Source organism: Sturnus vulgaris, chromosome 2 (assembly GCF_052056855.1).
Source record: "Sturnus vulgaris isolate bStuVul1 chromosome 2, bStuVul1.hap1, whole genome shotgun sequence".
NCBI lineage: Eukaryota > Metazoa > Chordata > Aves > Passeriformes > Sturnidae > Sturnus > Sturnus vulgaris.
Window position 1 is genome coordinate 89,961,115 of NC_142244.1, and position 22,323 is coordinate 89,983,437.

The 22,323-nt window shown below is 38.7% G+C and overlaps 1 protein-coding gene across 7 annotated transcripts; it reads left to right on the plus strand.

The window, feature by feature from the left end:
* The first annotated feature begins 8,545 nt into the window (after positions 1-8,545).
* LOC106863697 (interleukin-1 receptor type 1-like) lies at positions 8,546-22,115 on the plus strand. Of its 7 annotated transcripts, none has more exons than XM_088160049.1 (13): positions 8,546-8,978; positions 9,603-9,790; positions 11,900-11,969; positions 13,271-13,415; positions 14,479-14,722; positions 15,041-15,227; positions 16,001-16,163; positions 16,469-16,534; positions 17,078-17,198; positions 18,750-18,898; positions 19,192-19,335; positions 20,731-20,892; positions 21,377-22,115. In XM_088160049.1, the coding sequence occupies exons 5-13, from the start codon at positions 14,502-14,504 to the stop codon at positions 21,766-21,768; spliced, it is 1,605 nt and encodes a 534-aa protein (XP_088016175.1). In that variant the 5' UTR covers positions 8,546-8,978; positions 9,603-9,790; positions 11,900-11,969; positions 13,271-13,415; positions 14,479-14,501; the 3' UTR covers positions 21,769-22,115. The 7 variants fall into 7 exon arrangements, with proteins under 7 accessions (XP_088016175.1, XP_014748730.2, XP_014748746.2 ...); XM_088160050.1 differs by having other exon boundaries at positions 8,719-8,978; positions 9,603-9,699; XM_014893244.2 differs by lacking the exon at positions 13,271-13,415.
* The last annotated feature ends 208 nt before the right edge of the window (positions 22,116-22,323 follow it).

The following is a 22,323-nucleotide window of genomic DNA, read 5'->3' on the forward strand; positions in this document are numbered from 1 at the left end:
CAAACTTGTTTTTAGAAATAGTTATCCAAGATAAGCAAGTTGATCCCAGAAAAGCACTCTCCCGCCTCTGGAAAACTCTTTTTTACCTTTTTTTTAACTGCACCTTATCTAGTTCACATGGTAATGTTCCTTTTCTCTTCTGCCAAATGCTTGAGCCATTAACTCTTTCAGGTTTTTAGTTTCTCACACTGATATGACTGAAAAAGGAGTGGAAGGAATTGCTTAATGAAAATTACATATGGTTGCTTGTGAAAACGTTATAACATTTATAAAGTTACTAGTTAGTCTTCAGTCTTTTGTGTAAAAAAGTGATACAATTCCATGGATTTTTCAATGATTTCTATCTAAATCTAAAGGGGTTTGATGTGATGATTTCTGTGTTCATGAGGAACGTTGAATTGAAACACTCAAGAAAATGTTTTTCTTCAATTACAGTAATCCTTTCTAAAATATCAAGTTGTAATAGAATTACTAATAATTTGTTAATAGTTTTGTGTTTAGAAGCACAATCACTTTCAAATTCAGAGCCCAGGAACCCAGATATTACCCAGCTGCTCTTTAGCTCGCGCTTGTTGCAAACGTGTAACTATGGACCCAGTGCTGAGTCTATGAACTGTAGGTCTGGTCGCATTCAGAAGAGACTGCTGGATTCATGAATAACAGGATTTATTGGCTGCAACATCTATGGTTCCTTTGGATTGCCAGCGATAAATGCCTTAACTGCAGAAAAGCTGTATCTAGCACTAACAATATGATTGCAATCACAAGCTCAGTATCCTGGGTCAACACTCAGCATAGCTGAGGACACAAGACTTAGCTTCTGGGGAGGGCAAGGAGGACAAACCCATCAACTTGTCCCTGCAATTTTGTGTCAGATTATAATCCTCCCCTGAGATATGAAATTGAGGTACATTTTATGTCTTATTAGCCACTATTTTGCAGAGTGCTGTGAGTGGGGCTGCAGTCAAACCATACGTTCTTTGTTGTCACATTGTACAGAATATTTCTCCATAGGAGGTGTGATTCTTACAAAATATTCCTAGGTAGCAGGTAGAAGGGTGAGACTCTGTAGCTTCCACCTCATTTCATGTTCCTCCCCAATGTCATAGCAACACAAGTCACAACACCTCCATCTGGTTTCCATGATTACACTGTGGGTCCTCTGACATACTGAGCTTTGCATTATCCAACAGTGCTCTTGCCACCAGTTACTCTTCTAGTCAAATGATGTTGGTTATGAGTGGAAAGTAAAAATCACTATCCCAGAACTTATATCAATACTTACCAGTTCCTGGATGGCAAGTGTGGTGAGTAGTAAGCAGGTTGCAGTACATGGTGGTTCATAAAGCTGTGAATATGGGCAGTCTGGATGCCCTCCTAGTACTGCATCACACCTTCGTTGCCTCAGGGGCAGAAGGAAAGCAAGTTCAGGCAGGTAAGTCTTCTGGGGGAGCAGAAGTGTAAATAAAACTTTTGAGAGCTGTCTGTGACCCCAGTATTACTGGTTGTTTTAGTTCTTTGTGGTGTTCTTGAGCCTAGCTTAATGGCACAGCTGTATCCTTATCCACACTGCCATGTCATGTGGATTCAAACCTCCTCTTTGGCTTTCCATGGGAGAAAACCCGGTCTGCAGCCAGAAATGGGTCATGAGCATGCTCTGTAGCAGAGCCCCAGCATACAAATGGTCAATGATTTGAGAGGCTGCAATGTTATGAGAAGTTCCAGTGTAAACCCTTTATTAACACTGAGTTAAGGCTGACAGCCTTCATTTCCCATCCCACAAAGAACCAATCTGTCAGAGGCTGCTACTTCATTTTTCAGTCCCTCCTTTCAACTCTTGCTTTATTCACCCAGGAACCTTCGATGTTGTTCCTTTCCTGAGCAATCTGTTCTGCCTAGACTACCAGGGTGAATTAAAATATTGTTACAGTTTCAGTGTTACAGATTTTTTCCAACAAACCACTGCTATGACTGCAAACTTTAAATAATTAATAACAGAAATAAGCTGCTTGTAAAAGTCTTCCCTAATATTATGGAAATATTTTCAGTTGGATTTTTTACATGCAACTGAAAAAGGCACCAGGGAGTTACAGAAGTCTTGAAGCCATATCAGTACCATGTTGGTCCTAAGAATAGGTAATTATTCAAACAGTGAAAAGTGATAGTGTTGGCGCTTGCTTGCTTCTGGCTTAAAAAAAAAATAATGGAAGGTTGGTAGCTGGATTGAGATGATAAACTAATCAGCAGATGAGGTACTAACCAGTCAAAAGACTTCTTTCTTCCTTTTTTATTAAATTAATAATTTGAATGTTTTTCTACTAAGGTAGTATTTCACAAGAAAGCTGTATCTTAGTATAAAATAATATTGTTCAGCTATTTCTATTCACAATGCTCCCTCCTTTTCTTCCCTTGTGCATAATAATTTTGTTAGATCTCTTAGGGATTTTTTAACTCAATGCTATATTCAAACATAACACCCTGAACAAATGGAATGATATTTAAAAAATAGTTATACCCGGCACAAATAACGAGAATTCATCTGCAGACCTACCTTGTTTTTTTTTCCCCTGTTCATTAGCAAAACAAAATGTCACTATTATCTACTAGTGAATATTCTAGGCTAGTGCTGTCCCACTTGTTTTGGTAGATATTATTAGGCTAGTGCTTTTTTTGTCTGATAAAATTTATTTGCTTGTTCAGGAGGAAAATGAGCTTATTGAAATTAAACTTTGTAACTACAGTGGAGCTTAAGGGGAAATGCCAGAGTGGAGACATGTCTGATGGGAAGAATGCAAAAAGATTTCTGTGAGAAGAAATTTAGTACATGCTGGCATCTGGTAGAAACTTGTTTTAATGACCTACAGTGAAGTTCTTACAAAGATGGTGGAGTAATTTCTTGACTAGTTTTAAATAATATAAAAACTCACTGCAAGTGGGAGATTTGACTGTCTCTGAATTGCCCAAAGAAGCCTTTTCAGGAAGTTAGAGACCTACATTTCTCTGGTTTGCATTTTCTTGAAAGTTGCGGTGATGCAATACTTCCATTATGTCTTCTCAGTTTCTTACTTAGCTCAAAGTTCTTGTGGTTAGTTGGTTGTAGGGCTCCTTGCACCAGAATTTTTAACTGTTTTTAGCTGTTACATGGCATTGAACCCTCTTCTCTGCCTGCAGAAAGGGACTATGCTAAGCAAAATTTTCCACGAGGTTATTTCCACGTAACCTTTTTACCATCTAAGCCCAAAAGCTGCTTTCCAGTTCTTAGAGGACTTCATCTCAAACCTCCTGGGCACAATATTATGACAGTGAGTGTCACATGTATTTGATTATAAATGCCTTTTTTTTCCCTTGTCTGTGACCAAAAAATTGGCTGTAGATACCTGTGCAATGTATATACATAGCACATAGAAGGCCTGAGCTTGGGAAACCCATGGCAGGAAGGGGCTGCCTCTGCTCTTTGGCTTGTTCATTCCTATCTCAGGTGTCCAGTTATGTTGTTCTCTCTGTGTTACCACGTTTTGTCCTAACAAAGGAGTTAATTGTTCATTGGTACATACTGGATGTATTGTGTATAGGCAGAAGTTGTAGTCTGTCTTCAATTTAACCTAGACAAGCCAAATTAACTTAAAGCTTTCCTGAAATGTAAGCTTCTTATTTCCCCTAGTATACCCATAGTTCAGTGAAATCTCTTGGAATTTGTGAACATATTAACAGGACAGAGCACATTTCATGTGAAAATGGGGCAGTACCCTAAAGAGTGTTGTCAGGGATGTGTGGGCATGCAGAAGTTACTGATCCATATGGGAGCTGATGCAAGTGGCCTCAGGCCTGAGCTGTGCTGGACGTACCCGTGCTGCAGGTACAAGTGGAGCCAGCTCACCTGTGTGGGGACCTTTAGGCAGCTTCACACTTGGCAACTGGTGATGCTCCACCCGATGTCTTGGCTTAACTTGAAGTGAAACAGCCTGTTTTCATACACCATCCTTTTTCATGACAGTAAAGATGATGAATAGAGTTTTCTACTCCTGAGGACACCTTGTAAAACTCTAAAGCCTTCAGTGCTGGCAAATGGCCCCACAGATGGGATTTACGTGATGTGGCATGTGCTGACGAGAGATCTGGCTGAGGCTGCACAGCTCTGGGTTCCCAGCATTGGAAGAGACATAAGATTATCTGTGCTATCTCCTTTTACCTCCTCAGATTATCTCCAATGACCCCAATTTTAATCAATATCCTATGGATTGTGAGCACCTTTCTCACTGGACTCTTTAATGAAGACTTGCATCAGTGCATTGCAGGTGCCTTTGGTACTTCTCTAACTCTACTGGAAACAGTTAACCCGATTTAAAACAGCATTTTCTATTCTTATTCTTTTTAATTTAGAAGATACAATATACTGGTGAATCATAGGAATCTTGACCACAATTCTCCTTAGTCTGTGATTCTGGATGGCAAATGGTTATTTTTGTGTTTAAAATTAAAGAAAATATAATAGTATATTATAATAGTATAATAGTAATTTCTGAGTGCAGGAGGACTAAATGGGTAAAAATCAGTATGAGCCAAGCTGCAGGGTCACATACTTCTTTTCTAACTATTGTGCCATTAGTAAATTATATAGGAAAACTTCAATTTTTTTGTACTGCTAGGACTAATGAAAACATTGACATGAAAGCCACAGCTAATCCCCTGGCAAGTTCCCTCCATGGCAGTAACTACTGCCACACCCTGGCTTCTCCCTTTTCAAGCATCTGCTTCCTTCTTTTGCTTGCTGGCTTCCCAGTCAGCCCTGCAACTCTGGCTTTCCAGTGGAGCTCAACCTTCTCTGCTCACCATGACAATTGCTTACTATTGAAACAAAACAACAGACTGATGTGATGTAACCAAACACTGCAACATTACTTTCATATTTTAAATTTCCAATTTTTCTGCCCTAGCTTAAACTCTCTTAATCAAAATTTTTGCATACCCTGCAGATTATAGTGTTCTTGAATATTTCTTCCTCAATAGAAGACTTTTCTGTTCTCAAATCATATATTACATACATGTTTTATGCAGCTCTAACTGTATCTAAATAATTACCTGCAATTACATTTCTTGATATTTTTTATTCTTGTAGCTTTAAAAGATTTGTACATACAGTGATAATCTTAATGTCTTCATCAAAGTTACCTTGTGCAACAAAGTTTAAAGTAGAAATGGTATAAAAAATTACTTGAAATGCTTTAAAACTCTTTTAAGTTTTGATTTGCCCTGCTCAGTTTCAGATGAGAAAGATATATGATGAACACATATGGCAGCCAAACCCAAAAAAGATGATGGTTGCTATAAACCATAGTTTTGCCCTAAATATACTTGTGGTTATCTTAGAGACATGGTATAACTATAGTCTCTTCTCATGTAAAAGGGATGATTTAGCAGGCACAGGTAAAACATGAGATTACTGGATTCTATAATAGCCTTAAAAGAACCTAACAATTACATTTGCTCGTCATTGGTGCTTGTCCTAAAAAAATCAGGGCAAGTATTGCCCTGATTTTTGCAGTTCAAGTCAGTTGGTGTGGAGGACCTGGTGACCACATGAGACATGTTTGAAAAGACATAATTTCAGACTAACTGCTGTCAGGCACTGTTGATAGGATACCCAGCTAGTTGGAATTTATCTTCAAGTTTTGCCTAATCTGAAAGGATTCTGTTTGATGGGTTCCAGGATTGTTTTGTGACATAAGTGTTCCCTTGATCCAAACAAAAACACGAATGCAGCCACATGTGCCAAGGAGATGATATGTGAAAAGGGCAAGTTGCCAATACTGTTAATTGAGAAAGACAAGTAATCTTGAAAGCTGGAACAAAACCACCGGACATCTCAGGCAACTTCTGTCCCATCCCTCCCTAAGAGAACGCTCTCACTCTGATTTTCTTCTAAGTGTAATTCAAAAGGATTGAATTATTCATCACAGGCACTGCATTCCCTTCATTGGCTATATAATGTTTATCAAATAAAGAAAGCAGATGCCACCACCTGATGGAAAAAGGACTTCTCTATGATACCTTATTTAGCATACAGAGTTTGGAGAAATGCTATACACCAAATGCTATCCTCAAGTCCAATCTCTTAATTTTTAAAGAAGTAGCCTTATCTGAACTTCTCAGCTGCAGAAAAGTATACCATGATCTTCACTCTGCTGCAATCCATTTTCGAAGATGGCACTGCTGTATGGATAAACCCCTCCTTGTGCTAATTATGACTGCTTATTCTATCTTAGAGCTTTATGAGGTAAAATACATCTGAATGTTCACATAGATTTAAAAAAAAAAAATTCCTCTGCATAGATCCGATCTGGAGGAAGTTTGGGTAACGCTTTGCTCAGCGTCACCTTCATTGATGGATCTGCTGATTCCTGGTCTGCTTCAAAGTGTCCCCAGTGACCACACCAAATGTTCATGCAGACTAAAGTCAATGTCCACCTTCCTCAGACAACCCACTCCTCTGCTCTTCCCTTCAATTTTTGTCTTATGACTGCCATGGTCTGTGTATTTTTGCTATTTCATGGAATCCAGCCATTTCAGCTTTACTATACCTTTTTTTTTTTTTTTTCTGAATTCTGGTTCACATTCAATGAATAGTTAAATGATTGAACAGTTCTGATTTTACCTGTTCATTTTGGTGATATTTTAACAAAGTGTTTTACACCAGAAACCTTTTTACCAGAAACATTTTTTCACTATTAGTAGTATTACAATGAATATAGGAGAAAAAGTCCCATCACAACTGCATACAGCAGAACCTCTAGCATGTGTACCTCAAAAAGAATTCTTATGAAGTTATTATTTTTTTAAATCAGTGCTTCTAGAGCAATATAGTAGAGACCTCAATCAGACTCCAGTCACAGATGTTTTTGGGTGGTGTAAAATAATACAGAAACTAAAAATCTTACATAATCTTGCATTGTTTGACCTAATACAAGGAGTTAATGAGAAACATTCCCAAAATTAAATATGGATAGAAGCGGTGACCAAAGAGAGACAGGCTGACTGCGTAACTCCTGCTGTGTTTGCCAAGTCATGAATGAATTAATTTTCTGTGTACCTCCCAACGGCTTTGGGTCTGGAAGTGTTGCAATGTGCCTCCAGCTAGCACAACATACCCTGTGTTGAGAAACGCGGTTTATGCAGGCACAGCAGGGCATAATCTTTCATCTTAACTTATCTGCAGCTAGTGGGTAGGATGTTTGAACGTGTTTCCATTTCGTATATATAATAGTACCAGAACACACAATGAAAGAAGTACCAGAAGCAGGATGAAAAAAGGTGGAAGGAACAGGACATGCCTGGATTATTCTCCACAGTTTTTGCAGAATACTTGTAATTTGCTTAGCAAATGTTACAATGTATTTTTAACAATAATGAGAACATCTACCTTGATAGTTCTGTAGTCCATGATTGCTGCCTGCTTTGTGAGGAACATAAGAAAGAGCTTTCCCCTACCTTAATACCTATTTTAGTAACTACTAAAATAGTCAATAAGTAAGTGGCAGTGCAATGTTAAAATTGCCTACATTTAATCTGGTGCTAAACAAAATAGTTTGAGGAACTTCTGCTTTGTAAAACTTTGGCTCTAGACGTGGTGTGAAACAGAGAACTAAGAATCATCATCAAAGATACTGTTCCCAGAACAGCCATAAATGAGGTAATCTCTGTAAAATATCAGGACTAAGTAGTAACTGTTAAGTTTGTAGATAAAACTTAGGGGCTAAATGAGACTAACCCGTATGTTAAGTCTTCCAAATATCTCAGTGACAGTTTCGGGAGGTCAGACCAAGCAGCCAAAACAGCCTACTGAATAAACAAATCAGCTGGTGTCTCCGAGATGCTCCTGCCAACATTGTCCACGGAATCTTCAAGGGCTCTTTCTCTTCCAGTGACACGGTTTCTTCACTAGGGGGGTTTGGAGCTGTTCGTACTTTAAAACAAACAAACAAACAAACAAACAAACAAACAAACAAACAAACGAAACTCAGTCACCTCAGACCTCGCAATCTTTTCTTGGAGGATTTCCTGGCGCCGAGGCTGAGCCCAGCCCGCAGCAGCGATGGGCTGGGGTGGCTGCTCAAACGCTTTGTTTTTCGGAGCTTGCCTTTAATCAGAATCGCTTACCTGAGCCGGGGCGCGGCGGGGACTGGGGATGGCCCCGCCCTGCCGTGCCCTGCCGTGCCCTGCCCTGCCCCGGGGCCACCTCACGGTCCTGGGGACACCCAGGTTTGGAGGCGGCGGCCGGGGGAAGGCGAGGCGTAGCTGGGAGGAGCCGCCCGTGCCGCAGCCCTTCGGCTGCCGGGGCTTTCTGGGAGGCCCCCCAGGAGCAGGTAGGGATTCCTCGGGCCCCGGCCCGGCCCCAGCGAGCCCTTGGCGTGACGGGGGCTCAGGGTCTTGGCCGGCCCCCGAGAGCCGGGTGCGGGCGGCGGGGCCCGGCAGGTGCGGCCGGGAGCGCGGCTCCTCGGGCGGGGCGGGCGGCCTCAGCCGGGCCGGGACCATCCGAGCAGGAGATCCTAGAGCTGCCGCGCTCATGGTCGCACTTTGCTCCGACGCCTCGCTTTTGGGGCTGGGGGGTGGCTCGGACCGAGGTAGTGTCCACCGGGGACACTGGGCTGGGGACAGCTCGGGAGTAGCGGTGAGAGCTCTGGTGAAGGGCCAGCCCTGACCGCGGCTCGGTTCCTGACAGAACGCGAGCGAGCGCCGGTTCTTCGCCGCTGCCCCTCGGCGCTGAGCCGGGCGGGGCCCCCTGCACCGCCCAGGAGCCACAGCCCCGTCCAAGGACATGCTTCCAGGAATACCTCGCCATTCAAATGAAGAGTGTTGGGAAATGATTTCCTGCCGTACCCGCTGAGAGATGCCAGCGTTTCACAGAAACACGGCTGTCGCGATAGTCGCAGTGCTATCACTGCATTCTGACGGGGCTAACTCAGCTCTGCCACACTGACCAGGTACGTCCCGTGAAAGAATATATGTGTTTGCTGTCATCATTTTTTTCGTGGTCAATAGTAAGACACTTGAATTTCTCTAGAAGAGGCATGGTATGGTGTACCTTGCAGTTAATAAGAGCATTTAAGGTAATATGAATAAATATATATATATATATATATATATATATATATATATGCATTTTTTATTATTTAAAATGTTCCTAGGCTTATATACCAGAAATAGTGTGATACTCTGACTTTCTGTTGGTTCTCTCAGTTCTGAGAACTGTTGCATGTTTGAATCAGTTTGTGCTTTTGAATAAGAGATTCAAATGAACATGCCACAGGTTTGCCAAAATCAGTGAAGCCTGTGATCCTTCGAAGTTTTGAGGACAGTTCTTTTTTTTAATTGAGTAGATCAACTTTGAAAGGATTAATAAGCAGATGCAAAGGTGGTTATGCCAATTTAATGAGAAATTTTATTGAAAATTATGCCTACATGCTGTCATCGATGCTGTAATTGTAATTCAGGTGCAGTATTGAAGATCTCCTCCAGACAGTTGATTTTTTTCTTTTTTTTTTTGGGGGGGGGGGTGTTTGTAATTATTTTTTTAAACTGCAATTGATTAAAATATTTCCTTTCAGGGTGAAACTTCATGGACATGGCTTTGCATACCTGAAAAATTTTTCCCCTTTGGAAAATCTGGGCAAAGATAACTAGAGCTGAAGTCTGTTGTGAATGGTAAAGATCCACTGGTCGATTGAGTGCTCAAGATGTGGACAGAATGGCTGGGAAAAGAGAGAAATTTAGCTGTTTGTCATGGCAGAATGTGGTAGGAAAAACATTTGCACTTGACTTTGCGGTTGTATGTATGTTATTTTCATCCTTATTTATGTGAATGCATGCACAGGGAACAGCCTAATTTTGCTATTGTGTCTACCTTCCATAGAAATGGAAGAAACTTTTCATTTTGTCATGAAGGGAGTCTCCTCAAAGTAGTGTGTATGGTTTTACACAAGGCTATATATATATATTTGCATATGTTGACAAAAGGACAAATTATAAATTTAAATAGAAAGAATGTTGAAATTATAGAAAAGAAGAATCCTGAAAAACTTTCTTTCAGGATATGGTAAAATACTACTTCTGTACTTTTTGTATACTACTATCTGCTGAATCTACTGGGGGGACAAAAAGCTTCTTGAGAGAGCTCTTGTGAGACAGAACATTAGAGGAAGGTAATGTTGTAAGAGAACAGAGTTTGTAAAAGAGCAGTGATTCAGAGAAGTCATAAAGAAAATACCTGCTCATAAGTGGAGTCTATTCAATCCTGTTTTATCTTTAAATTCTATCTGTAACAATATTTTCCCTTTTTTAAAATTAAAAATTACAGATTTTTGAGAGTTACTGTGCATCGTAAGTAATGGGAAAAGTTGTAGCTTTTGTGCAAACGCATATAACCTACCTCCTGAGATTTTAATGTTTTGTGTGTTTCTGCAGTCAGGATTCTTTCAGGGGCTCATCCCATCTTAGAGCCAGGCAAGAAAAGACCTGCCTGGTAATATGAGTGGAAATTTGCAAGGAGGGAGGAGGAAAGAGAAGAGGAAGAAGGGAAGCAGGCACTGCAAGAAGCAGTGTGGATGACTCAAGGCATGGCACACTTCTGAGTCAGCCAGTGAATTAGGACACAGCAGCCACAAGTGCCATCTTCGACTCTTGTTGGAAATGGTGATCAGCTCAGTGGTCCTCACAGCAGGATGGGGTTCTCCTGCTCGTACTTCAGTTGGAATCGTTGCATTTGTCCTCTCACTGCGCTGTAAAACACTGTGGTAGGCTGAACAGAAAAAAACCCAAACAGTAAAGCAGATCAAGTTAAGGAACAGCTTGCCAGAGGCATGCAACTAAGAGATCCTTCTCCAAACATGTTAGGGATCAGAGGACTGCTAAAGAGTCCTGACAATCATTCTCCAATATATAAATAAGCATGTAAAAGATAAATGCCTAGATTTTAGGTGAAGAAACATCACTACTGGAGTCCCAAACAGCTCTTCTGCTCAGCATGTATTTTGATGATCTAGACAGAGGGAATCTGTTTCAGTGGCAGAATTTGCCAACAATGCAAAGCTATTCAGGCTAGAACATGGAGGTGTAAATTGCACAGAATGGCACAAAGATGTTACAACAGTAAATGACTGGGTAATAATAGCAGAAGAAAATTGTTGTAGAGAAATCTAAAGAAAATTTTAAATGAAAACTATGGCCAAAATCCCAACATCATATGCTCAATAGCTGACTTTGCCTGATTCTTAGCACCCAATGATAGGATCTTGAAATTTTACTACATAGCCCAATGGAAATATCAGATCAATACTCAGTAGTACTCAAAGATCAAAGAAATATGGTTAGAAATCATTAAGAAAAAAATCCAGAAAAAAACCAGTAATTGTCTTTGTTTATAAGTCCATAGTGCACTTACGTTTTGAAGACTGTGAGCAAGTTCTGTCCTGTCCTCCCTATCTCAGACCAGTTGTAGCATAAGTGGATGCAGTACAGAAGTGGGTGGCAAAAAAAGGTCAGAATTATGAAAACAGATTCCATCTAAGGGAGAGTTAGAGAATCTACAACTGTAACTTGGGAAAGCAAGAAGTGGGAAGGAGTGTGCTAGAGAGGTAAAAAAAACAATTACTTGACAAGCTGAAATAGGAGATGTTCACTCTTTTTTTTTCTTCTGGTATAATAATTGGGTGCTGTCAGGTAAAACAGGCAGGTAACAGGCTCAGAACAAGTCAAAGACAATTCCTCTGTTTCATATACCCTCTATTCTGTGTAATTCTTTTTTTAATTGTGTAATGCATTAATCGTGTAATGCAAATGTTTACTTTAAATCGTGGAAGTTCATATTTGAAACCACTAACTGAAAGTTTTATTTTTATTTCTGCAGGGAAACATGACAGCAAAAACATTGTTTTCGTGTAACATCGCAACAGCGTTTTTGTCTTTACTTATTGCAAGTAAGTCTATTTTTGGCTGTGGAAATTTTTGTTCTGGAACTTCTTTTTTTTTTTCACAAGTAATAATAACTTTCTGTGAAAGTGTCTGTAATAGTGAAATTTACATGCATGCCAATGAGTTCTTTTAAATAGTCCCAAGAGCAGGAACCTATAAAACATAATATGTGGTATTTTATGTACTAACTTATCACAGGATCATTTATGTTGGAAAGGAACTCTTCACATCTAACCTTACAGGGTCAAGATTCTCTGCAAATGGAGACTCTACAACTTCTTTGGGCATCTTGTTCCACTGTTTGATCACCCTTACAATAAAAAAAAGTATTTTCTTATGTTCAGGTAGAATGTTTAATTTTCAATTCGTGCTCATTGCCTCTTGTGAGTGGGTAATGCTGGCAAAAGTCTGTCTCTTTGTTCCTCATTCCCTCCCATCAGGTATTTACACACATTGATAAGATCCACCCATACACACCCCTCAGACCTTCTCTTCTCTAGGCTGAGCAGCTCCTCCTCTTTAATCCTCTACTCAAGTGAGAAGTGCTCCACTCCCTTAAACATGTTTGTGGCTATGTGCTGGACTCTCTCCAGTGAATTCAAATCTGACAAGTCCTTATGCATCCCAGGACACTGGTAGCTTTTTTGTTTGTTTGTTTGTTTGTTTGTTTGTTTGTTTGTTTGTTTTTTGTGTCATGAGGGAGCATTGGTGGCCCATGATCAGCTTGTGGTCTAACAGGACCCCAGTGTTCCCTGCAGATCTACTTTCCAGCTGAGTGGTCTTCAGCATGTGCTGGTGTCTCTTACACTGTTTCAGAATATTAGCATTCAGTGGCAGAAAAAGGTTATTGGTTCCTGTGGCAACAGCATTTCATAATCATCACAGTTGTTACGGTGCATTCAACACAGACACCTGAGTAATTCAGTGTTTGGATAAGTAAAGATCTATGGTGAGGTGATGAGGACAGTGGATGACACAAAATTGTTCTTTGGTGGTTAAAACTGATGCTTGCTCTGCAGAGGGTGTCTGGATATCAAATAGTTTAGTGGCAGAATGTCAGTAAAATCAAGTGGATATCAAGGGGCGTGAAAGGGTCATGCATGTATAGCAGAAGCAAGTATGCTGTATGTGTGTGATATGAGCATTAATTAATTAATAGCCCCTTGGGAAAATGCTGTTTTGATATCTCTGGTTGCTCTCTGCAATCATTAACTCTGTCATCGGTGAGGAGCAGAAAACCAGAATTTTTGGAAAGCAGCAGAGCAGAGAACTGAAAGCCTCATTATGCTACTCTTTAACCCCACAGTGAATGTGTGCCAGGTGAACTCTGCAGTTCTGGTCATTCCATCTCAGAAAGATGGTCTCAGAAGAGGTGGAGAGATGAGTGACAATGTTGTGCGATATGGGATGGCTTCCATATGAGAAGTCTCTAAATGAAGGAGGACTCTGAGGTAAAGAGGCAGAAAGAAGATGGGATGAAGGTCTATAAAAATGTAAATACCATAGAACAGGCAGATGAGAGGAAGTTTACCATTTCTCATAACAAGAAATGCATGATACTCAGAGAATTTATAAAAGCCAGTGAATGGTTTTTCATGCAGAGTGTAAAAGGAAAGGAAGGAACTGAAATCAGAGTAGTATTGTATTTGTTGTGTCCTACTCTCTTCTGCACATTTGGCACTGATAGTTATCAGAGACAGGATTTTGGGCTAAACAGACACTTGCATGACTCTCTATGGCAATTCTTATTGCTTCTAACAAAGCAAGGAAGTTTCAATAAATATATTACTGACTTGGGAACATGACCATGGTATCCAGAGTTGGTACCTTTCTTGTCAAATTACAACAAAAAAACCACAACCAAAACCCCAAACCAAACTTGGTGTTGCTCTTTTCCTGCATGAGTCTGTGTTGGAAGTAAAGAAAATGAGCTCATTGTGATTGTAATGATTCCTCCCTAAATGTTCATAAAATGAACGGTGAGTTGAAATTCCCATGGCAAACAGTATTTGTACAACACAATCTTTAACTTCAGTGTTAGGACACTTCAGTGTTAGGACATTTAAGTATCAAAAGCATAATTGTCTTGAAGGATTACTTTGATCTCAGTTAAGAGAACTTAAAAAAATAAAGACATTAAATATGATATTTATGAGCATGTGTGTGTTTGTGTACATGCCCATGAAACAGACTGGAGAAACACGAATTGCTTTAGTAATTTGCATCTAAAATAAAACATTCAAATGACAAGTCACTGCAAACAAAAACATGCTACTGAGTGTAAAGACTACATTCAAAAAACATAATTTCTTTTTAATGGTATAACTATTTCTGCAAACTACTGAGTAGTACTCTCAACTGTAAAGATAAGGGATTAAAATTGTATTTTTAGTAGTTGGCTTCAGAATGGAGGTGAAAACTCTAATCAGCTTTGTGAATATAATCAGGAAATGAGTTCACTATATTCTTGTACAGTGTTTGAGTTTTTCTTTAATGTGTATCTCTTTCCTTTAGAGAAATGTGAAGCCTATGATGTGATGTTGAAGCAAAGTCTTGTGCCTGATGGGCAGCCTCTTGCTATTAAATGTTCACTGGAAAAGAGTTTGAAAAGTGGAGACTACAACTTAACATGGTATAAAGTTGGTAACCAGAAAGCTGTGCCTAGAGACAAACTGTCTAGAGTTCATCAGCAGAAGGATTTAATTTGGTTTCTTCCTGCAATGTTAGAAGATTCTGGAGATTATGAATGTGTCATAAGGTGAAAGTTTAAAAAAAAAATTATATTTTTACAGAAATTAGTTGCAAAGTGAGTTGAGTACCTTTTAGAAAACAAGTAAAATTTTGAGAGTAAGGGAAATACTAATGAAGAAGAGGGAATGCAGCTACGAAAACTAACTTTAGTTTTGGGAAATTAGGTCTAGTTTTGGGGTTTTTTTTTCCTTGTAGGCAAAAGTAAATATATTAAAGATACTGTAAACATTTTTTCTTCTCTTCCTTCTCCAAAAAGAATGCCATACATTTTTGACCTGAAAAATGTGCTAAATATGTTAATTTATTTGTGTTCTATTAATTGCAGGAATTTGACAAGCTGCAAGAAAATGTGTACAAAAGTAACAGTTTTTGAGAGGATTGATGGTTTATGCTTAAATGAAAAATTTGCTGTAGAGGAGGTGATATTCACCTCATCTTCTGCAAAGGTTGTGTGTCCCCACTTGGACTTTTTCAGGAAAGAGAAGAATATTCACCCTGTTCGTTGGTATAAGGTGAGAACATAGTGTTTTGTTGTCTTGTACCTGTCCATTATTTATAATAAGTAATCATTGAGAATTGGAAAAGAAGAACTAAAGATTTACTGTAAATTGGAGAAAAAATACTTTTAAAACAAATTGGAAGAGGATTAAGACTTTCTGTCTTTTGAAGGTGTTCTTGATTGTCAGGGCAGAAATTCATCTGAAGTGTAGGAGTGATGCTGACCCATGTACCCGCCAGGGTGGCATCTGTTCACCTGCCAGGGAAATGCAGCCTTGCGTGGAAACAGATTTACTATGTTACCTATGCATATCCGTTATGTGCTCAATACTGTTCTATTCCATTATTCTATTTCATGTTGTTCACACTCTCTTAAAGGCTCTTTCTGTTAAAAGAATGTTGTGCCTTCTGCCGGATTCCTGTCTCAGGCTCATGCAGACCATATGGTACCAGTGGTATTGAGGCTCCTGAAAAAATAAAGTCTAATTATTTGGTGATGCTTCATTGATGAATACTTTTGCAAATACTGACAACACACATTTTACTTCCTTAATTCTCTAGTATCAAAAGTTGATTTCCAAAGGGAATGAACTGGGGTACCTTTAAATTAAAATCTCAACTGAAGTGAAGTGTGCATTTCCTTATATTCCACTGCCCTCTTCCTCAGCCTCTACAGAGTGTCCGTCCTTATGCTGTGGTCCATTGAAACTTCAGATTGTATCAAAGAGGGGCAAACCATGGAAATACACAGAAATATGAGTTAACAGAATTCTCTACACACTTTTAGGACTGCCAGCTGCTGGAAGGAAAAAGGTTTGTCCTTTCAAACAGTGACCTTATAATTTTCAATGTGACTGTACATGATCGAGGAAACTATACATGTGAAACAACATACACCTACAATGGAAAGCAATACAACATTTCACGAGACATCAGTCTGATTGTAGAATGTAAGTAAATAATTTCACTGTGTTTGTGTTCATAACAACTCCAAGTCTATGTTGCAAATTTCTAAAGGTTAAAGTGGAAAGACCTAATTTGTGGGCATGCTTAAGACTACTGTTTTTCACCTAAATGTGCAGTAATGACTACCTGAGATATGGTACTTTCAGTAATGAGTGATATTTTCCTATAAAATGTCTGAAAACCTTGTTTTTAGTATAAGGGGTGTTTTTAGGTTGTACTTACTTTATAAAGCATAAAACAGACTGCAGCTACCCCTGGTTTTCTGAAAAACACTTTTTCTTTTGCTTAGTGACCCCACCAAAAAAGCCTCCAGAAATAACTTACCCAAGAAACAACTCCATTGAAGTGGAACTTGGTAAGTAGTGTTCTCTAGAGAAAATATGAATTTGTATCCTAGTTAAAACTATTCTCAAAGAGTGTCCTATTCTGTGCTTTCTTGGTTTTATTTTTCAAAAAACAGTAGTTCAGTGACCAGATCAGTTTCTCTCTGTTGATCTCGCAAAGGTGGAATGAGGGGTGAGAGGAAAAAAAATCAGGCATGTTGCTTACAAAGTCCTAAAAAAATTTCTCAGATGCAAGGAAAACTGTAAGAACCCAAGTGATTGTCACATCTATTGCTTTCCATCTCTCTAGAAGTGATTCTAAGAAAAAGTCCATCTTGAATCTGCAGGCAAAGTGATGCCCCAAGGAGAGCATCTTCTTCCTGGATTCAGCTTCTTCCATCCTACCATTCTCTTTCTGGACCTGCAGATCACTGAGAGTATAGACCCCCTGTTAGAGTAACTTTTCTGAAAGGGTTTAGTATCATCCTTAGCTGGTGTGCATGTGTGAATAGGATTGTATAGACTTTAATTAGGTTTTGGGAATTAACTCTTTACTTTGTAACACAATTTTACAGGCTCACAGGTTACTGTGGATTGCAATACAACAGGTGCTGATGGGTATGACGTGTATTGGACAGGGAATGGTGTGTATATTGATGTATTTTATATGAGCAGAATCTTTGCAAGTTCCTATGAGTAAGTATATTTTCAGATTAGAAAATACCGTGTTGGCAACCAGAGAGCAACTTTCTCCCTTTGACATTAAAATATTTACCAACATTTTTCCCTTGCTTTAAATAGCATTCTTCTTAAAAACTCTAATGCTTGCCTTCTCCAACTGACTTCCTGCTTTGAAATAGAACCTTTAAACATAGTAGGCACATGGGCTTCACATATGATTGTGCATTTCATGCTCATTGTCAAAAAACAGTCTGAATTTCCAATGTTGGGAAAAGGTGTTTTGTTACAGTCCCGTAATTGTAATACAGTTTCTTTTGAGCAAAGTCTGGCCTGGCAGAGACCTCTTTTGGTCGGATCAGGCATTTTTCAGGTGCACAATCTTCTGACTGTCTCTATCTTCTGTGTTCCACATCTGCCTCTCTGAAAGGTTGCAAGAGGGCAAATCCGTGCTATACAGGAAAAAATGAGATTTCTAGGTTTAAGAGCATTAAGTTAGAGAAATTTAGCAGAGATCAATTGAAGAGCTAAAGGGAGACTTTATTGAGGGCATTTGGATTGAAGCTTAGGGGTCAGAAGAGAAAAGGGAGATGATTTCCAGTGATGAGCCGGGTTTTGGGAGGACTTGGACTGAGTAAAGTATGTGAAGGACAAGTGGGAGATAAGGTGAAGTTAAAAGCAGGTTAAATGGAATTAGAAGAGAAATTATATCTGACTGGAAAAACCAATGCAAATTGGAGCAAGAGGCTATCTGAAATTTTCTTAGACATTACAGGTTTTGAACTAAAAATTTCAGGGTTTTTTTGCCAGCCCTTGTGATACTGTGAATAAAAAAAATTAGATAGTTTTTATAAATTCTGGAGCACTATCTAAGACCAAAAAACCAGTGAAGAAAAGAGAATAATGTCTGCAAAGTAAGAATATAGTTGCAAGAAATAAGCTTTCATCATAAAACAAAAGGAGAAATAAAATGCTGAATTGTTTGAATGCTCACCAAGAGAAAACACTATGCAAAAGTAATACATTACACTGTCATAAAAAATTGTAGTGCCATGAACAATTAGGCCATAATGTAGAGACACATGGTCGCTGAGTTGATATTGCAAAAGCAGTGTTATTTTTTGTACTTCTTAGCTCTTACATGGTCACTTAGTTGGTCACTTGCACTAGTGATGTTGGTTCATTCATTCCCTAAATATCATATCCTATTGTAAAGTATCTACGTCTATCTACTCTCACAGGAATTGGAAAGCCCATAACAAGAGTTTATTTAGGTTAGTAAGGCATATTTTTGAACTTCCAGAAAACTTACATTCCTTTTGGGAAGCACACCTGCAGATAAGATAACATCTCAGTGTCTTGATGCTTTCCAATGCATATGCTAAATGTCAGTAGGAGGAGAGGTCTGACTGTTTGGGTTTCTTTCAGACTATGTAATTGTTCATCTGCTGTGAAGTCAGGTTGACATTTGCAGAAGGAAATAGCCACTGTTATGCTGCAGCTGTTAGAGATGAAGACATTCCTGAAAGGGCTGTGGTTTTATGGTTTTATTTGTCACCTTTTGGACAGGGGAGAAACTGCTTACGATGGGCGCCCTATGCATTCTGTGAAGCTAATAATTTCAGAAGTGACCAGTGAAGATTATGAACAGCCTTTTGTATGTCAAGCTTCAAATGCCTTTGGGCAGGTTGCATCCTATATTATATTAAAACCCAGAGGTAAGAAATACTATTATTTTTGAGGCCTGTGATTATCTGTACTTCCCAAGAGGGTGTTTTGATACCAAATTCTCATCTATCATATTGAAAGAAAACAGGTGTATTACACTCTGCAGTATGAATGTGCCTGTGCATAGGGAAGAAATCACTATTGCATTGTATTTATCATTATTTAAAAAACAAGGTAAATAGGGATGAAAAATGTAATATTCAAATTTGCATTGAATTTCTGTGAAAGCTCAGATTTGGACAAATTCAGCATTTAAAAATTTTTTTCTTATATTTTTGTTCAGTTCCTGACATACGAAGATGGCTGACTGGAGGGCTTGTCTCTTTGTTAATTTTAACATTTTTTACTTTAATAATCTACAAGATATTCAAGATTGATTTCGTGCTTTGGTACCGTAATTCTGTCTGTGCCCTTACAAGTAAGGAAGGTATGTGAGTGTGACCAGGTATGTAAGTGTAATTAGGCTATTGATTTTTTCACTTGCCATTACTTCTGAGAAATAATGGGATTATTTGGTGCAATGTACATAGAACTTCCATGAGGAATTTTCAGATATGCACAATGACATTTTGTGCAGGATTTTCTTAGTCATATGGGTAAAATATATAATTATGCTTGAATAAAAGCTGTGTAATATTGAAGGCAATCATAGTGAGATAGGCCAAAAGAAGTATAGGTTATTCCAAAACGAGCATGTTGTTTTTTGTTTTTCTGTAGTCTCTTTACATGTAGATTTATGGTCACTCTGATGATGAACAATAGGTGTCAGCAGAGCTACATCCTGTAAACTAGATGTTTAAAGACGTGCATTAAATATTTATTTTGAAAAATCAGACTCATTTGTCAGAGATTAATTTTCTCGGGATTTTTTTCATTTTGCAGTTCCTCTCTATTACCCTTGCTTTCCTTCTAAATCCTGTCAGTTATGACTTTGACATATCAAAGAGAAAATTTGCTGCTAGTTCTGTGTTCTGGGATTCTTCTAATGTGTTTTAGTTTAATGCACTGTATATATTGGACAGGTGTGAAAAATTTGAGATAAGCACAACATCACAGATATATTCGTATCAGTTTCCAGAATTAGACTGTCTGAAGTTCCCCATGGTTTGAAAGTGAGCAGATTACATACATTAAGATAGTTAATGTTACTCATGGCTGTCCTAACCGTTTTCATGGAAAAGTAATTTCAACTCCTGGTCAAAAATTCAATTTCACTATAATACTGTAATAGAGTTCTAATTTAAAAAAAAAATAAAGTTTTAAACTTTAATTAATTTTTTTAATTTAGTGGAGGTAGATCTGCTTGTGGCTTGGTTCTTTCAGTCCTGCTTGCTATGCAGCCTTAACTCTTAAAACCTCAGAAGTCTTCTGGTCTTTTCTTCTACCTGTGAAAAGCCCTCCCAGGATTATTATTACAAAAAGAATTGCCATTTTCCACCTTCTCTTGTGGTTAGTCAGAAATGGAGATTACTCCTGTTGGGTTTCTTTCAGGAGAGGTGGTGAAGAAAGTCCTGTGACAAGGGTACTTCCTCAGTGTCCTGGCACATCTGGGACTGGGAGTTCCTTCCTGCAGGTCCCAGGTCCTGCATCCAGCTCATTTGGTGACTCCTCCATCCCCAGGATGGGAAAGGAAGTCAGATTCTGTGGCTGATCATTTTCATTTTGATTCATAGAGCATTTTACTTCTGTGAGGTGATTCTGTCAGATGGGTGAAATCAGCCCCACATTGCTATTTCTAAAAAGTCAAGAAAAGAAACTTTGCAATAAATGCATTTTTTTCTGAGTTTTAGTTTTTTAATAGAAATGTTTATGTTTGTTTTAGATGGGAAAATCTATGATGCGTATGTCCTGTACACAAAAAGCAGTGAAAGCAGAAGTATCTGTTGTCTGGAAACCTTTGTTCGTAGCATACTCCCAGATGTTTTAGAAAAGCAATGTGGATATAACCTTTTCATATTAGGAAGAGATGATTTGCCAGGAGAAGGTATGCTTTAATTAGCAGAGGTAACAGGTTGCCTTTTGACACATGGTTCTCGGGTTATAAGTTTAACTATGGAATTAAAGCCCACATTTTTGGAAAAGAAAGATGTATTTATTTAGTTTTAATAGATGATTTGTCCAATGCAAATTTTTTTCTTTTCTTTTTGTTACTGAAGATTCTGTTCTGATGTTATGAGGGTCTGCACTTTCTTAGTGATGAACAAATGAGGACTTAATAGCATTAATAATACTGTTGAGTTTCTTTGAATGATATCTTCTCCTGAGGGATGAAGATAACAGTTTTTTTATAAGTTATGTCATGCAATGGATCATGAATCATGAATCGTGACTGGCAGTGTGAAGATCTTAAAGCAACTACTGCTCTGAGCTAGCCACAGCTTCACGTTTGCAATTTTAGAATAAAGAACTATTTTACACCAGTTGAAAAGTTGCTATGCAGACTTTGATTGTTCCTTCATCACTTGCAGCTGTGGTCAGTGTTGCTGATGAAACCCTTAAGCAAAGCAGAAGACTGATGATTATTTTGGGATCAGAAACATCTAGGTGCTGCCTGTTAGAAGACACCTCTGAGCAACAGCTAGCTATGTATAATGCTCTCATCCGTGATGGGATTCAAGTGATTCTTATAGAAATGGGTGAAATACAGGACTACACAAGCATGCCAGAATCAATCAGATACATTAAGCAAAAGCATGGAGCTATTAAATGGAAAGGAGACTTCTCGGAGAAATCTTGTTCAGCAAACACAAGATTCTGGAAAAATGTGCGCTATCGGATGCCATCCAGGAAAATGGTATCTTATTCTGAAGTGCATTTGTTGCACCTAACTTCGAACAGTTCTGCAGCAAAGGGAAGTTAAGAAACTCTTATTTAAATAATACTAAGCAGGTAATTCTGAATAGGGATGTTTCTTGCACAATCTTTGTATTACAAAGATGTTTTTTTGAGAAGTAGAAACTGCTTATCCCATCCATAAATTACACCCTAAAAGAAAAACCTCTGTGCGACTTCATTTCTGTTGCAGGTTTTGGGTAGTGACACAATTTGTTGTGTTAGTCTCCATCAAATATTATAGGTAAACGTGGTGATGGTGATAGGCTGTTATGTAGCTGTGGTCCACATAAATGTTGTATGAAGAAACAGCTGTGAAGTCCATTTTTTAAAGATGAAAACTGCAGTTGATTTATTAAAAGTCTGTTTCTGTCATCAGCATTTTCCTAGTCATTCGGTTCCAAATCTTGTTGGCTCTCCATGATTGTCTGATTTCCTTATTGCTGCAAGAATCTGCTGTATGCAAGCTTTGCCTCCTGAGCAACTAACCTTACCCTTGCTTCTTGAAAGGGTTGGGGAAATACATGACATAGCAGGTATATTTCAAACTCATCACAACACTAAACATGTTTCTGCTGAACAG

What these genes read in the sequence shown, in the direction of transcription:
- LOC106863697 (XM_014893244.2), top strand. Translation starts at nt 9,743, where the DNA reads ATGGCTGGGAAAAGAGAGAAATTTAGCTGTTTGTCATGGCAGAATGTG. An exon ending in GTTTGTCATGGCAGAATGTG is followed by an intron (nt 9,791 to 11,899) that starts GTAGGAAAAACA and finishes TTATTTCTGCAG; the next exon opens with GGAAACATGACAGCAAAAAC. An exon ending in CATCAGTCTGATTGTAGAAT is followed by an intron (nt 16,164 to 16,468) that starts GTAAGTAAATAA and finishes TCTTTTGCTTAG; the next exon opens with TGACCCCACCAAAAAAGCCT.